The following is an 18648-nucleotide window of genomic DNA, read 5'->3' as shown; positions in this document are numbered from 1 at the left end:
TATGCATTTCTTTTTAATCAGAGGTCACAGATGTGTACCAGGGCTGCACAGTTAATTGCATTATGGCCAAGAGCAATATCCAAATCGCAGAGGCCTGCAATTTTTGATAAAAGTAAAATGTGCACGATTGTTGGTAACAAGCAAGAAGGCAACACCAAGAAACTGGTATAAGGCAGATCCCCTTACCACAGAGCACTGGTTACAAATTGTGAGAGGGATTTATAACATGGAAAAAATGACCTATTTGCTTAGACTGAGAGAAAATGTCTTTATGCATAAATGGAAGAAATGGATGATCTATGACAAAAAGGAAAATGTGCATGGACCTATTGATATGTAAACCTCAAGATAATGGACAAAAGAAATAAAAAATCCCTTTTTTCTATATCTGGATACAAAAAGGATCAGATGAGGGTATCGTTTGGTTGGAGAAATTGGCACTGAATTATTTGGGTGGATACCTTTAAAAGTTGGTGACTATCGGGCTGATTTAAGCCAGACAGTGTCACTTCCCTGATGGCCACTTAAAGCACCAGTGGCAGTCCTGGCAGTACAGTTCATAAAAAATGAGCGTCTGCCTTTTGTCTCACCACTTGACCCCCGTAGATTTAGAGACTTAAGCCATTAAAACTTAAAACATGCTTGACTAGACCCCCATAAAACAAATTTGTATATTACACCCACTGTTAAAATGATCATTTAATCTTGATGGTGGGTTTTTTTGTAGGCTTTATTGACTCTTGGTATTATGGCAGCTTGTCTTCTGGCCTTTATCCTTGTGCACTTCCTCCATTCCTCCACTTCTCTCTTTCTATGAAGCTTTCTCTTTTCCTCTGGCCTCATAATATTCAGTCAGTGTCTGTGTTTCATGGTTTGGAAATGAACGTGCATGCACAAATGTCAGCCTACATCTCATCTCTCTAAGAATTTTTTTTAGTTTAGTTTCTGTCTTTATCTCTCTTCCTTAATACTGACCCTGTCTCCCTTCCTTGCTCTCCCAGTCTTTCTCTGTCAGTCTGTTCATCTGTCTGTCTGACTGTAAGCCTTATGTAATGGAGAGATCATGTGAGAACCGAGGTGAGGGTTCATGCCATGCACCTGCGGACGGCCATCCTCCTTTTCCCTTTGATCTCTGCTGGATTGTGTTTCTTCTTCTCGTTCTGCCTCCCCTCTTCCACTTTTCTTCCTCCTCCACCTTTCCACCTGATTTCCTCCTCGTCCCGTCTGTTTCTCTGACTCCTCCCTGGCTTTAAGCCACTGGCTCCTCGAATCTCAACTCCATCCTTTAAGGGTAATTATGAGATCAGCTCAATGAGGAGCAGAGGGTTTTTAAACAGTACTTTGAGGCTCAGGACTCTTCAATAAAGCAGTGTTAGATTGTCTGTTGTGATTCCAGTGTTGTAGACGGGTAGTTTACACAGACAACCAAGTCTGCACAATCCATAGTTAAAACTGACCTTCCATTTTATACACATTGTTTAAAGAGCAAGAATTCTCAGCAAAATAATGAGTTAGGATATAAATTTTTAAGTTGTAATAAGTTGTAATATTTAAAGTTGGATAGGAACATTTTCAGGATTTTTTTTTGCATTTGTTTTTTATTTGTGTATTTTGCTCCAGAATCTGACTCTCTGCACATGCCAGTATCGTTTACGCCCAGCGGAGATTCCCCTTTTCCTGCTCTGTACCCATTTATTTCCTGCCTTTTTGTGTTGTCCTGATCCCATCGCTGATAAACCTCCATCCAGATTTCAGTGGTCCGCCAGCCATTTAGCCTGGCCTGTTACCTCTGTGCGTTGCTCTCCGTGGCCCTGAATCATTACCCTGCAGACAGACACAGACCGACCTTTCCAAAGGCTAAATATAGAGCCACCAAAGAATGGGAGGAAGGGAGGGAAAAATAAACTGGAGGATAGATGGATAGATGGAACAGCATGTTAAAGAAACTTGTTGGGGGAGAGCGGGAGACGTGGAGAAGGAGGCCGTTTGTGTTTAGTCTCAGCGGCTGCAGGCGTTCTGGACAATACCCCAATGATGGCTATCAGTTATTATGAGCACTATTCCAACTGTGGTGACGTCAGAGTCCCTAAGAAAAGCAGACCTGCGTGTTAAACCCCCCTCACCCACCGGCTGTGGCTGCACAGATCCTGTGTTTCTCTTGGAAAGGAGAACACAGGTGGCTTGGGACTGCAGGCTAATAGTAAATGAGTTTTTCAACCCTGTACTTTGCTATATATAGACTCCAATGAGGCCTGAAATGGTGTGTTTCACCTCCGCCTGACAATCAAAAATTCTTCCTGTCTGGAGTACAGCGTGCCAGATAGCACAAAGGGCTTTTGGTTTTGTTTGTCTAATTTTTCTGTCAGTTTTCCCTGATTTGTATCTGTGCGTCCAGGCCTCTTGTGCTGTTGACCAGTGCTGTAGATTAATTCGAAGTAGCTGTAGTAAAATCTCTGCCAGTTTTACATCTTGGCATCATGTTTGAAAAGGACCCTGAATCATTTCTCTTTAAAATGTAATCTGGAAGATTGTGAAGCCAGTAGCCAGTGTAAACACATAAAATGTTTTTTTATTTTTTGTTTTTTAAATAAACATATGATGTTTACAGCTACAGCGATTAATCGATTAGCTGTCAACCTAAATTAATCTTGGACTAGTTGGGATAATTTATTCATCTTGCCCAAGTCTGCATGCCCCTGTGCAGATTGTTTTCTTTTTTTAGTGGTTGTTTAGTAAAGATAAAAATTAAAGTTAATTGTAATGTTTAGTATTTAGTCTAGGGTTGTAATGTTTATAAAAAATCTGAAAAAAAAGAAAATTGTCCATGTAATTTTTGGAAAGTTTAAGGTGATGTCTTTAAACCAAGTGTTTTCTGATATTTTATGGACCAAACAATTGATCAATTAATCTAGAAAATGATCAACAGATTAATTTATAACTAAAATAATCATTAGTTCCATCCCTGGTGATGATTTTACATGCAAACTTAATACAAGATACTAAAAATACTAGCTATACTGTGCCTTAATCTGAGATTTATTTTTGAACCTGTAAATTTGACAATTGCAACCTTCAATTCATTTGTAAAAGTGGTTGGAAATTGGTCCGGCACAAAAACGAAGAATTGCTCTCTCTCCAGGCTGAAGACAAATAAGAAATTTCTTACCTCATACGTTATATTTAAATGGCAAATATTATGCAAGCTTTGTGGCAACTTTGATAACAGTCCTGTCATGTTTTAACAGCAGTTAGCAGAAGATTTAGAGAATTCATGCAAAAAAGGGCTTATCTTTGTTATAGAGGAATGTCTGCCTGAAAGGGAAAGACTAGGGTAACTTGTGTCTCAGTTGGCCATAGGCAGTGAATTGCTTGCAGTGTAAACATATAAAAAAATAGGCTTAGCTAGCTCCTTCTTTTTTGCCTGAGGGCTAAAACAACTGGACTTTAGTTTCTTCTAGTGATGATAGTTTGTTTTTGACAACCAAGTTTGCCTGTTTATTCAGTCTGTGTTCATCCTTGTCCCGCTTCCTCTTGCTCTCTGTCTCAGCCTCCTTGTGTCTGTTAATCTCAGTTTTTACTCACATTTCATTAACCGCCACCAGCTGTAGCAGATGCACCTCCAACTGGACCCTCAGTTGTGCATCTGTCAGAATGCCACAGCATCAGCTGTGCTGTCTGACTCTCGGTATCTGCCTCTCTTGCTTTCAATGTGTTGCCTCTCAAAGAAAGACCATGAGTGTGAATGAATGGGCTTTGTCTCTCTTTGGAAGCAAAATGTAATTCATGGACACTGCTCTTGAAATTAAAGAAGAAATAAATGGTGCCGGGGACGAGTCTGGGACAGTTGAGAAACATATCATTACAAAATTGTCAGAGCAAATTTCAAAATAGTTGTTACTCTATTTGACTAAACTGACCACATGTTGGGAATTGAAATACTTACTTTCTTGCCTAAACTTAATAAAGTGAATGTAACTGATCACCAGCTCATTCAGTCATTCGTGGTCAATCACTCCGGTAGATGTATTGCTTTGACATGTTACTCATTAACACTCTGTGCAGTAACTTCTTGAAAATATGCAGTATAATGTTTTGTTGCATCTTTGTGCTGTTTGGCTCAGAGAAAGCGCAATTTATCCATCAAGCTAGCAGCAGTAGACCTGAGGGTGCCCAACTCTGTATTTTCCAAATCTTGTAATGGAAATTGGTACAATGGTTGTACAGCTAAAAGTAGAATTTTGCACAGCTGCAGGACACTGAGGAAAAAAACCTGAATCTAGAGGATTTCAGGCTCAAACTGATCTGGGTGGTGGTAAAGTCTTACTCTTCCAGTGCTTACATGACAGTGAAATGTGTCCTTTCTGTTGTAAATACAGTGTGACAGTGAATCCGGCTCTGGAGCGAGAGGTCTGTGCTGGTCAGGCAGCCTTAGACAGATCACACCCGCACACTGACGCTCTCTGGATCTGTGCCCAAACTCTAAACTCTTTTGGCAAGTTTCTGTAATTGAATCATATTTTGTCTTGTCTGTCGTGACTCGGCCATTTATTTTTAGAGCTAAAAGCTTTTGTTGCTAGGAGACAGTGTGTCTTAGGAGAGGCTGAGCGAGGGAGGGACAGAATGAAAGAGAAAAGAAAAAGAAAGAAAGAAAGAAAGAGATGGCAGTGGTGTTGAGGGGGAGAAAGGCGGAATCTGTGAAAGCTGAACGACGAACGAACAAGCTATGAGTCAGCAGGGACATCTGCACCACACACACACATGCAGTGGGCATGGTTGCTATTCCTGTGTTCTTTGTCTGTGTGCTCTGTGCACCCACGCATGAACCCACTTACCTCTCCCCACTAACCTGTGTTGTGTGTCTGTGTGCTTTATGTGTGTGAGAGCGATATTAGCTCGCCCACTTTGATTTAATCCACTCCTGATGTGTATATGTGTGTGCGCACATGTGTGTTTTTCTGTACCCCATTATACAGCAGTGTGTTGTGTCTGTGTCACAACGCCTAACCTGTCCCCAGTGACAAGAGCCTTATTGTCTGGTGTATGAATCATATGCTCGTACCCCATTAGTAATCTGCCTTCAAATGGCTATTATCAACTATCATAGCCAGCTTGTCTGTCTTCTGGCTCACTTTCCGAGCGCCATAGGAGATCAGATATCAGCATGTGGTTTATTAGTCACCAGGAATTGGTCTGTTTTTCAGGATATTTTTTTCTGTTCCTAATATGACTTTTATAAGATGTTTTGAGTGTGTTAAGACACACTGTGTTCTTGAAACTAAAGAGCTGCCATATTGGCAGATTTGGAGAGTGAACATTGCCCATCACTTTCTCATATTTATAATTATCAATGTTAAATCTGTTTCTGATAAATTTCGATGGTTATAGACGTTCTTGAGAACACAGCAAATACATTAAATACCAAAAGACTCTGCACTTCTTGCTGGTCACTTTTCATCATTTTGCTTTCAAATACACAGACATCCCAGTGCAGAAACAGTCATCTATCTACAATCTATTCACATTTCATTCAGTCAGATTTTATATCATAAACCACAATTTGCCTTGTGAGGCTTTATAATCTGTATACCACCTGTCCTGTAAACCCTTGAAAGAATAAGGGAAAACTCCCCCAAAGAACTTTTTGACAGGGAAAAAAAGTGAACCTCAGGGAGAGCCACAGGTGTGCAATAGCTGTTGCATGTACACCACATAAATCACATACAAAATGCATTAGAATTCTATAGATTAAAACCACAATTTTATTGACTTTCTGTCCTAGGTTTGCTGCACTTGATGTTAATATTGCACATTCACTGACTACGTTACTTGCTTCCTGCAGCACAGTAGGAGTCCCATTTGCAGGCTCATCACAGAGGTTCCTTGACCTTGCAACACAAAACTTAATAATGAACCAACCCCCTAAATATTCCTTTTGTTCAAAGTAGTAGTAGTTAATGATCAAAGTAAGTGCTCAAACATTATAGATATTTAGCATCATCGTTCATGTCTTTTCTTGTAAATTGTCTGGTTTAATCAGTATTTTGGCATTGTTTCTTAACTACAAACACCTTCAGTTCCATTGTGAAATTCCAATAAAAAAGGGCGTTATTGACTTTGCTTCTTAAATATTCGTATCTCTCTGAAATATTCCCATGACTTGCCAGTAATCAGTGAATGAATCCATCAGTATTTTTCATTGGGAAATTATGGAAACTAGAAGCAAAGTTGAGAAAAGAAAGGATGCAACTTTGCACCACTGGAATTCTTGCAAAACTTGGGCTCTTTTGGACAGTAAAACGTTACAGCTTGAATCTCTTAAGTGCATCCTAAAGGGAGAAGCAGATTGCAGTTACTCAACTTGTGTGTGTGTGTCTCCATTGTTTAGCAGACATTTATCACATGGGAGCTCGCAGCAATCTCAGCGGCGATGTGGCCTGTGTGATACTTGGAGTTTGGTTGCTTTGCTAAGTTTAAACCCCGGTGACAATATGGGCAGCTTTTCATGCACTACAAAATTAATTAAAAGTCTGCCTCTGAGCTTAGTCACTTGAGTAGTACTTGACCTTTTGTTGTAATGTGGCAACATTGTATTGTAAACACAAGGTATTACATCTGCAAGTGCATTTTTGTGGCTCTCTCTCTGTGTGAGTGGTATTCTCATAGATCTGTGTGTACTGACTGTCATCTGTTTTGATTTGAAGATATTCCCGCTTTTAGTATTTCTACTGCAACTGCTACCAACTGCTATTTCTGCAGCTACTTCTATTCCCACTACTACTACTACAGATATACAACATTTGTAGACACATAGCTACACTTTGCACACCTGATATTGGACTTTGGTTTCACCGTGTCAGACTTGGTCAGTTTTTCCATGACTCGCTTTGACTCCATTTACACCTGCTATTAAAATGCGATCTGGATAAGGGAAAACACATGTGAAGGCAAGCCGTAAGTACATGCATCGTTGCATGCAGGATCGAACATATCACAGCATTGTGATTGATATCAGCAGAGTAAGCTATTTGTAAATGCGGTTCATGACAATTCAAAGAGTGTGTTACTTGCTTTTTATTGAGAAAGCACCACCCATGTAGGCAGGAATGTCGTGACTCACTCTTGGAGTTTGTCATCCACTCACCTTCACAAAAAGACTTGCAGGATTTGTTTCCACCGGTTGTTGCTCCTTTTAACTGACTGTGAAGGAGTCACAGAACATTCAGAGCAGCTACAGACACTTAATGCTGAGAAAATGACATGATGGCAGTTTTGTTGCTCCTAACAAAAAAGCTGTAAAAAAAAGAACCCGTGTTTAAAAAGTACTTATCAGGTAAACCATATCATTTTTTTTAATAAACTAACACCTGCCATTGTTGTTTTGTTTCCTTAAGTGTTTCTCTTCCTATTCATAAATGACTTTAATCCAAAATAAACACACAGTGGAGACAATGAGAGCACATTGTGTAAATGGAAAAGTCATAATTGATTTAATTACCCTCTGAGCACTATATCCAGATACAGTTTACTCTGGGATTTAGTTGCCAGGTGTGTCTTCTTTTTTCTACTCTTTTACACCTTTTACAACTCCTTTTTCCCCCTGTTTTTATGCTGCGTTATCTGTTTTTCATCTGTTCTTTTGCATGATTTTGTGTGTTGACTGCTTTTATGGGGCTGCCCCAAGGCAGTTTCTTCTCAAATGTTGACTAGGCAATAAAGTGCTGAAAAAATTAAACAATTCCCCGTTTAATATGTCAGATTAGTTGGCTTATACACAAATACATTAGACTGTGTTTTGAGACCCTGATCACGTACAGTGGGATACAGCAACTTTCATACTCTATCAGTGCGATTGCTTCATGCTCTGTCATTGTAACTTGGGTCAATAGGCCACGTAACACCAGTGCTATATACGGTCAGCCTCGAGTGTATCATTAACAGTTCACTGTCACTGCTGTATAGATATGACAGACTTTGTAGAGTGTGGGAAACTGATTGTAACCTTGGTATTTAGGGTAGTGTGTTTCTTTACAGTTACATAAACACATACACACACCAAATTCAGCATTGTTATATTGCGGCCATATGTTTCCCACCCTCAGCTTTCTCAGCCTGATTGCCAAGGCACATCTGGTCCTAATGAGGTGTGTGTGTGCGTGTGTGTGTGTGTGTGTGTGTGTGTGTGTGTGTCACTATGCCTTTGCTATTCAGCCTTTCAGCCTGGCCTTGTGTTGAAGTGGTGTTGAGTCTTTTACTGCCACCCACTGCTTTACAACTCAAAACCTATACTTTTAACTGTTGGATAATAGTGTGTGCCTGTGTGACTGTGTGCTCTGATAGTAGTTATAAAACCGTAGCTTATATTTTGTCTGCATATATCTCAAGGCCTGTTAATCTGTTAAAACAGTGCTGATTTTCCAGCTTTGAAGGCGATAGCACTGAAGCTTTGATATGACTGCGGTTTGTGGGAGCGGAGTTAGCCGAATAGCTCGTCACCAGTTTTCCTGGAGGCACTAGATCCACTTCGCAGCAAAGCCATAGACCAAAATGTTTCCAGGATTTCAATGCATGTGTCTCATCCTTGATTTTGTGCAGGGCGCAACAGTAAGGATTGCCCACTTGTATGCAGCAAGTGAAATGCCATGTCAGGCTAGTAAATCTGTCAACTCACTCAGTTTACTGGGAAAATGGTCAAAAAGATTTAAAGTATTTTGATAGTCTATTCATTGTTTAAGATGTTTTTCCTGACAAAATCGCAGAAAATGCTGTTTGCAGCCTCTCAAATATTGTCACTTCTTGCTTCTCTCCAATTATTGCCATAATTTGGGCTGACAAAACAAAACATTTAAAGACATCACCATTGACTGTTCTGCTATTTTCTGACATTTTATAGACGTTACACCCCAGATTCAACATGGAAATCACCTTAAGTATTTGTTATTTGAAACCAACTAGTTAATAAAACAATTTGTATAGTATCAAGTAAAATTTGACCTCAGGCAAGTTGATTTTTGACCCACTTGACTGACTGAGCAACTGTTTTAAAAAAAACAACAAAAAAAACACTCCACTGCTAAGTAATTTCTCCTCTCATATTTTCTGATCTTTACTAAACTCTTATTTTTGTCGCTTCGAAAAGTTGGATCCTGTTTCCACACTTTTTTTGCCTTATATTTATTTCCAGAGAGACAAAAAACAACCTTCAAGCACAAAAAAGAAATGCCAGTTGAGTGTTTTTTTTTTTGTTTTTTGTTTTGTTTTTTTTGCAAAATACACAGAAATTGTCGCACTCATAATATAAAGTCCTGACCATTATTAAGCTGTAAATACAAGTATTTTTCTCTTACTGTGTTGTTGACCCTGGTACCAAAACAGCTTCAGAATTAACAAGTTCAGAAGGATAATTGTATATCACATGCAGTGCACCAACAACTTGAGACAAACAAAAGCCCAGACAGGGTTGACGAGCTGGAGTAAATCCAGATTTCTCTTGTTGTGTCCATGCCTCCTTTGAATTCGCCTCAGTTCATGATCATCCAGCTTAACAGACTTCTTTCTTCTCTCCTCTGTCCTCCAGGGTTTGCCTTCCCGGAATGGGCCTACAAGCCCGAGTCGAGCCCGGGCTCCAGACAGATCCAGCTGTGGCACTTCATCCTGGAGCTGCTGAGGAAAGATGAGTATCATGACGTCATCGCCTGGCAGGGAGACTATGGAGAGTTTGTCATCAAGGACCCAGATGAGGTGGCCCGCTTGTGGGGAGCCAGGAAGTGTAAACCGCAGATGAACTACGACAAGCTCAGCCGAGCGCTAAGGTGAGACGAAAGTGGGTGAAAGAAAAGAAGGATGACATCCACAAACTTAAGCTCACATTTCTTTTTTTTAATTCATGTGGCTGCAAGGGTCCATGTGAAATGTACATGCATTTATGCACCAAATGTAGCATAAACAGTTTTTGGAACATGTCTGCCCCTTAAGCATGTGTTTAACTTAAACAGTTTGCTCCTTTTGATCTGTTATTTATCATTTAACACAGACATTTGCATCTGAAAGCTAAAGGTCACTCAAACCCTGCATGTGACACAGGAAACTGAACACACGTCCAGCCAAAACTTTTCCATTCACACCCGACTGTCGGTCACATACAGAGTCGTTGCCATCCACACGTCAGCATGGTGGATGTTACCTCTGTTGGATTTTTTATTTTATTTTGCTGTGCTTGCAGGTATAAGAGTCTGCAAGTTTTTAGTTTAGCCACCTTGAAAGTGCTTGAATTTTACTTTTAAAAAGCTGCACAAACCCTGTTGTTGATATATTAACACAAATAACAACTGCTAGCTTTTCTCAGGTCCTTTCTTCATTCTGAAATGTATTACCCGCCCTTTGTAAGGCTAGTCTTGACTAATGCTAATACTTAGCTTCATATTTAGGTCATGTGTTCTCAGTAGGTATGAACACAGAGGAGTCAGATAAATGGCAAAGAGCCCAGACGAGTCAATCTTAAGTTACAGGAACTGGAATCATGTTGTTTTGAACTCCAGATGAACTGTGATAAACTCAGCGAAGCATACAAGATTGATTTTAAAATAAATCCAATTTGTTAGGGGTAAGATAACCGCACAGCAGCACACACAGTGTGTCCATTCACACATCATTCACATACACACACACACACACACACACACACACACACCAGAATAGGAACGACATTTCTTTTCAAAGTTATTCTCAGCCTTTTCAGTCCCTGTCTGCACTTTAGAGGGTGTAAAAACTAAAATGGCATCTCAAAAACGGAAGCTGAAGGATAGATGAAGGAAAGTGTTGATGAGAGCTTTCATCTTATTTCTTTGCCATTACCCGTCCCTTATTTATGCAGAGAGAAAAGATGCTGTAGTGTATGTTAATCTTCTTCTCTAGTGTCTTCAGTCATAGTTTTTGCCTCTTTTGAAAGATAACACCCTTAAGTTTTTTCTGCAGCAGTTATAATCACTGTAAGTGCCTCTGGCATTGAGAAGTTTAAAACACTGAAACAGAAGGTTTTTGCTTCGGCTTGAGTATTTTTTTTGCTAACAGGTGCCTAGAGATGACCTGTATCCACAATTGAACCATAGCATGAATATTTATATGTTTGTAAAAAATGGCCATTTGTGTTTAAGCATATACACATTATAGTGTTTTTTTCCTTCTATACTTTGTACATATAAAAAACAAATGGGGAAAAAAAACAAACTGTTTAAATTAACCTGTTCTGGCCTTACATTACACTACATAAATAACTGCATGTGGTCATTTTCAGGATTTCAGTGGTTATACAAAGCACCTGTTATCAGCACAATCTGTTCCAGTTAGGAGATGAGAGGCAGGCTCTTTCTTTCAACGCACACTCGTTGGCTATTATGTGCTCTGTGGACAGCACAAGGACACTTCTATTGGGTGACCTGAAGTGTCAATCAAAAGGTCAGACTACAGCGGCCATTTTGATACCAAGACATCTTTTGCTTGTCTGTGTTTATCGATGTAATAGTGTGTTTTAGAGTAAATATGTTGCTGGATTAGATTAACTGGAACTCTGCTAATATAACAAGACCATTTTTGTTGGCATTATATTGATTAGTGGACTGATATGAGGCTTCATAGTTGAGTTGCCTAAATTTTATAGTTGTTTGTTTGTTGGTGGCATTGATTGTGCCTAAAGTGTGTGAATCGATAATTAATCAGTAGTCTTCAAAAGGCAGTAATTGTGCCTTTTTTTTTTACATGAAATGAGAAAAAAATAGAAAAAAGTGCATTTTGCATCTTATTACTTAACAATAAATTGTGTGTTTAGGAAAATGCATAAAATTTCCAAGCCTTGTATTTTGAAATGGATTGCATCAGTTGAATCTTAAACATCTCAGCTTTCCAAAGACGATAGATGTTGCATGAGTACCCACTTAAACATAGGAGTTGTGTACAAAACATAGTTGTTCGCTCAACACTTAAGACACTCAAGCTTCATTTCTCTCATTGGCATTGGTTGTGAGTAATGCTGAAGATCTCTGAACTAATCTCTCTTACTTCTTATTTCTGAGAGGTTTTTGAACTGTCTCAGGGATAAATCTGAGCTTAATTACAGCTGAATCAAACGTGCAAGACAAAAAGAAGTGGTGTTTTGTCGTGAATGTGAATGTGCATCTGCGCTGCGTGCTAAAACCCGAGGGAGACAGCAGATTTAGAAACGCACACCTTCACCCTGCGCGGAGCACATGTGGGATGCTGCAGAGTTTTATTTAGCTGCCAGTCTGTTCTCGCGCACACACACACACACACACACACACACACACACATACACACTGCTAGTCATCAGTGTCGCCTCCTGTGTTGTAGGTTGGTGTGGGTTATAGTTTGCCATGGTGATGACTAGTTACACTGCCTCATCACCACACACACACTCACACTCACACACACACACACACACACACACACACACACACCCACATACACACACATACACTTAACACCTAGTTATATGTCAGCCCTCCTCCAGCCCATCTGTGTCTTGTTTGTTGTTTACACCTTTTTTTATCTTGGCTTTATCCTCATATGACTGCATATTTAAAGATGTCCAACCTTTCCTGAACTTGTATAGGAATCTATTTTGTTGATCTGAATGTGATCCTGGATTTAAAGTTATATGTGATGGTGATGTAACACATTGATTTTGCAGTATTATTTATTTGTTTGACAGTTCATTTAACAGGGAAAAATACAGAGAAACACTATTACATAAGACGAACCAGTGCAACAGATGTAATGTACAGAGGGCATCGAGCTGAAGCAGGATAGGGATGATGAGAAATTATGAATTTAATTTTCTTTAGAGCTACTTCACATTTTACCATGTACTTCCATCAGTTAACAAATCTTTTTCAGTCATTACATAATAACAAAAGTTGAAGTATATCATACAGCAAACCATTTATATAAACCAATAGAAGGTTTTTATCACTTATTTTTTATTGCTACACCGACACATAACAAATGCTACAACAGGTTTATGATTCTATTTTGAATGTTTAAACCATCCACCCTTAAACCCCTCATCACTGCTCTGCAACCCTTCACCACTCTCCCCTCCATCAACCAACAGGATAGTTGTATCAGGATGTTAGAGATCAAATTGGTCACAATAAAATTGTGTTTGGTCGTGCAGCATTAACTCTTGCTGATGATACTTCCTGGTGAGGAGGCTTCCAGTGCTGCACTTCAATCTTCTTAGCTGCAGTTAGGCTTTTCTGCGTACTTTTTTCCTAAGGGAAAGGTTGGAATGATCATTTAAAACGTGTACAGCAGGGTTGGTAGTTGTACCCCAGTTAATCCTGCTAAGGTACTAATAACCTTTACCCTAAAACCCTGGGACACTGCAAAAGAACGTGTCTAAAAAGCCAATGGTTCAGTGGGAGCAGATTAAACAATATGTGTCAGTTGCCTGTCTCATTTTATGTCTAAATCTTGGAGCCAGATTTGGGTATGCTTCAGTTTTAACTGTAGTCTATATCTAGATGATATTGGTTTTTCACAGCACCAGTAACATCTTAAATTGCATCCCAGTCATATTCTTGTCCTAATTCAGATATGTCTCTATCCTTAGCTTTCATTCCTGGTGTAGGCATATATTTCTGGCAGTTTAATTTATCATAGATATATGAGACTATTCACCTTGTAGCACTCTGTATCCAACTTAAAATCAGATGGTCTTTGGCTGTAGGCTTTACAAGCTGAAAAAACGGCGTCAATCAATTTTGTATTAAACATTTCTTGAAATCAACATAAGAATTTTAAAGCAAAACAAAGATTGGTAACTAATACTAATACAGTGAAACGGACCAGAAACTTTTGTCTTTAGATTGAACATGGACAGTAGATGGCTTTTATCCTTGAGAAGGAAGTAAAGCCACAGAGGTTTAACAGTAAATTAACAGTCAATTTGTTGCAGGAGCAGCTACTCTCTCTTTGGTCTCAGTGAGTATTTGACATAAAGGACCAGCTGGAGCCCAACTCTGTTATGATGTCTTTTCTGTGGTTTGTAAACCTTTTATTTGAATGAAGAGCTGTTAATTAATTCTGACGTTACTGGAGGAAAGTTCTCTCTCAGTTAGATGTGAAGTCTTTGATTGATGCTTCTTGCTGTCTTTGAAGTGAGTGTGCATTGGTCCACATGTGTGTGTTCACTCATGCATATAGAGTACATGAGTGTAGAGACATGTTTGCGCTCACACACATCGGCGTGTGTGTTCAATACGCAGAGGTCGAGTCTATACAAAGTCCTTTCTAGTTTATTTGAAGGAAGTTCAAATGGTCTTCAAAGAGCAGGAGGCCTGGAGCGAGTCTGGGTCCGGTATGTGAGACCGGCTGTCCCATATTGACTCAATACCATCTGAGTGTGTGTGTTTGTTCCTCTCACATGTATGTGCCTGGCCTTTACTCCGACTCATTCAAAGTGCCATCCATCTATTCACATGTGTGTTTGTGAACATTATGTCCCTCCAGCTTTTACTGCACATACAGGCCTGAAGTAGTTAACACCTACTCACAAATACGGCTGTTTACCTCCCACAGTTTGTGTGTGAAGTATACACAGTATATTGTTTTGAATTGATTTATCTTTTTGCATGCATGTGTGGTTGTCATGTACTTGTTCATTTCTACCTGTACAAAGTTCTCAAGTACTGAACCAGATTTAAAGGTAAATGTGTACGATTTACAGGGATCTATTGACAGAATATGTTAAATGGAGTATAATATTCGTAAGTCTGTTTTCATTAGTGTGTAATCCTCATCAGAATCGGTCTGTTTTTGTTACCTTAGAATGAACCGTTTATATCTACAGAGGGCGTGGGTCCTCTTCCACAGAGGCTGCCATGTTACACTGCCATCTTTCTACAGTAGCCCCGAACAGACTAACCAAACACTGGCCATAGAGAGGACCTTCTGAGTTTTTCTGGAGCGTCACTGTCATCGTAGGTCCTATAAGGACCTGCCATGCCCTTGAGTTTTTTTGAGTGAAATTATTTCCTTTTAAAGCCACCGTTAATCTCTCTCTCCAAATAGAGCTGCAACTAACAGTTCTTTTCATTGTAGATTAATCTGTCGATTAATCAATTAGTTGTCTGGTCTATAAAATGGTGAAAAATGCTGATCGTTGTTTCAAAAGCCTGAGATGACGTCCTCAAATGTCTCGTCCACAAACCACAAACATTCAACTTACTGTCACAGAGGACCAAAGAAAGCAGAAAATGTTTACTTTTAGGAAGCTGGAATCACACAATTTCTACTTTTTTGTCTTAAAAACTACTCAATTTGATAAATCGATTATCAATGTAGTTTCAATAATCTATTCATAATTGATTAATAGTTGCAGCTCTGGGTTAAACATGTAAGTACTTCAGGCACCTCATACATTTAAATTCTCCTGATATATTAGATGAATAATTTCACACTGAAATTCTAAATTCAGGATTTTTCCTTTTTTGTTATTGTACATTTACTTAATTTAGAGAATCTTTTCCACCACTTCACTGAATTTATTATTTAAATAACTTGAAGCCTCTGCGTGAACTCAGATTTCAGATAGCTCAAATAACTGCTCTAACTCGTTTTGTCTGTGCTCAGTAGTTTTGTCATGTCATTACTTACATATGTTTTCCACATGCATGTATGTTTGTGTTGCATGAGTGCCTGTTGCATGAGTGCCTGCTCGTGTGTGTGTGTGTGTGTGTGTGTGTGTGTGTGTGTGTGTGTGTCTATGTGTCTGGGTGTGTGTGTGTGTGTGTTTGCGCCTGTTACATGTGATGGTGTGGGTGTGCGTAGTAGTCGGCTCTATCAGAAGAGGCCCTTCACTCATTGAGTCAGTGAGGGGCTGGATGAGCTCCTGGTTCATTCTGTACTGTACCAAACTCCAGTGACTAATACTGTGATCACACTGGAGCAGGGATGCAGCTGGACAAGGCCTCATCCTTATGGAAAATGTTATGTCCATGATATATATATGTATATGTTTTTTTAATTGTCATTACTAGTGTGACTGGTTTTTATGAAAATATTATACTGTACTATAAATAAGAATCTTATTTCTTTACTTCTCTACTTGTCATGCGTCATTTGTAGTTCTGTGGAGAATCAGAGAAAGATCCAGCATGGAGGATTTTGACTTTGCAAAGTTAAATAGCATTTTGCAACTACATCCTAAATGTTCTGTCCTACTTGGAGAAAAATTAATGTGTATTTACGTGTGTCATATCATATTATACGTGGGCAAAACTAGGTATTGAACTTGTTAGATGGGTTTGCAAAGAAAAATGTGTTGACAGATACCCAATTGAAATCCTCACTGCTGACCTGTTATGATTTTGCATTCAGGCTTTTCTGCTGCTGGAGAACGGCTTGATTATAACTTATTGACAGCAAGAGACATGTTTACAACCTCTTATGCAAGCAAATCTGTGTTTTTTATGTACAATTTTAGCCACTGAGCTCCTCTCTGCTTGATTCTACTGGAAAATGATGAATAACGCATTACATTTCCCAGAATGAAGAGGCCACTCCGAATTGAATGAGAGACACTATTTAGGAGTTTTTTATGTAAAGAAATATGAATGTGTTTTTGTCCGGAGGCTATCGGTGAGTCACAGGGAGCCATTTTATCTCTTAGATGAGCTGTCAGTGGCTCGCTATTCACTCCTCTACATCGCTCTGTGTATTGACGATGACTAATGCACTCTTACTAAGCTGCCTGGATAAGACTAAATCAGAACGGCTGTCTCACTTCCTTAAGTAATCACAGTGAGAGTTTGAATCTAGCCGTGTGTTCACATTGTGAGCAGCTTGTTTCATTGTGCGCTAATGTATAATTACCATGCAGGTAGCGCTTTGTACAGTGACAGTCTGGTTTCTGATGTTTCTCTCATGTCTCCTGTAATATTACATTGTTTAGTTTATTTTAATATACTGACGCCAACTCGCAAACACCAATTCAGTATCATCAAACATCTCAGTTGGGAGTTCAGTAGGAGTGTGAATCTTTGGCAACCTTGCAGTGTAATTTAATTCACATCCTTGGTGTTAGATTCAATTCAAAATCAATTTTTGATTCAAAACATTTGTTGATTCAATAAAAAGAAAGGGGACACTGTATTTTGGCTGTTACTCCAGTGCGCCGTGTGCCAAATCATTTGCCTGTGTGTGTGTCATCGTCTGACTAACAGGAGAAAAAAAAAAAGCAGAAAAAGGTGTATGTGAGTGTGCAGCCCTCTTTTATTGAAATAATTGTAAAAAAAAATAATGAAATCCAATAAAATAATGAAATGAATGTGCAATTTACTGACCATTATCAGCTGTCAGATGGTTTTAAAACAGAGGTCAGTGTGTGTATTCTGGAGTAAATGGGAGGACAGCCTCTAGACACCATAGCACCCGATCTGTCTCTCACTATAGTGCACGGGAGCGGCCGTCATTTAAAAATCATTCCCAGTGTTTTCAAAACACAGGAAAAAATCCTGAGCTTTGTGTTGTAGATACTTTAAGTTGTCATCAATACCCGGAACCAGAAATATACATTGTAAAGTTGAGATGTGAGATTTTTTTTTTGTATTTCTTTTCCTTTCACTGCTAGTAAACAGCTGGACCTCCTTGTCTCTCTCTGTCATTGTTCTGACGATAAGTGGTACCTATTGAGATGTGCTACTAAGCAGTTAATTAAGACAGAGTTGGTTTAAAGGTTTGAAAAGTGCTTCATCATATGTTGATTTGTTAAAGTGAACATGAAATGGCAATTTAACTAAGAATATGTAGCTTCTGTGTCGTGCAGTATTCCCGAGTGAAACAGGTTAGGCAGGCAGGTAGGAGATAACGGGAGGAATTTGATTTGAAGATGCAGTATGAAGGTCTCATAACCCGACGTACCAGGCTGTGATTGATGTTATTGGTTGAAATTAGTTGGTTCAAGCCTGCATAAGCACATGTCATATTTTGTTTTATAGGAAGAAAACAAGATTGGATTTTAATAAAAGAATACAAAAGGAATGATTTTATTTTTGGCATATATTATTAAATAGATGCACTTGACTTTAATGCTGGAGCTCGGTGCTCAGCTCAGCTCTAATCTGTAGATGATGGGGTACAAAATATTCTCAGAATACTCCATCTTTGTTGCGTTAAGCTAATTATTAAGTCAATAAATCCAAAATGTGGTGCCACTTTAACTTACGTTATTACAAAAATTGATTTTTGGAATTTGTGAATCAGTTCAGAGGCGTAGAGGATAAGAATGAAGTTCATCTATTTTTCCACCCACTCTGAGAGTTCAGAGCTCACTGGTCATCCTGTCCATGTGTTCCTTTATTCACTGACATAAAAGTTTGATTTTAACAACTAAAAACTCTCTAATGGCTCTTATTATCTTTTCATCCATTTTACACTGCTATGCATGACTGTTCATGTCCAGTAATTACTTCACATTGGTAGGGATGCAAGAAAGTGCAGATTTGATGGGCTGTTGATGACTGGTGACCCTAAACACTGTGGTCAGCCCAGCTGTCACAGTTTATTCATTGTGGTTGCACTGTGAATAATCACTGGCCACACGACTCTTAATTGTTTTGTTGCATGCAGGACAAA

The 18648-nt window shown here is 39.1% G+C and overlaps 1 protein-coding gene across 1 annotated transcript in view; it reads left to right on the top strand.

Moving 5' to 3' along the window:
- Nucleotides 1-18648, top strand: part of erf (Ets2 repressor factor) — a 43628-nt gene that overhangs the window by 18473 nt on the left and 6507 nt on the right. Inside the window, exon 2 of the mRNA XM_084739814.1 lies at nucleotides 9575-9809. Within this exon, the coding sequence (XP_084595940.1) occupies nucleotides 9575-9809 (235 nt within the window). The remainder of the gene's footprint in view (nucleotides 1-9574; nucleotides 9810-18648) is intronic.

This window comes from Lutjanus erythropterus, chromosome 16 (assembly GCF_056507025.1).
Source record: "Lutjanus erythropterus isolate fLutEry1 chromosome 16, fLutEry1.hap2, whole genome shotgun sequence".
In the NCBI taxonomy this organism is placed as follows: Eukaryota; Metazoa; Chordata; class Actinopteri; order Lutjaniformes; family Lutjanidae; genus Lutjanus; species Lutjanus erythropterus.
This window is presented reverse-complemented; position numbering and strand designations above follow the sequence as displayed.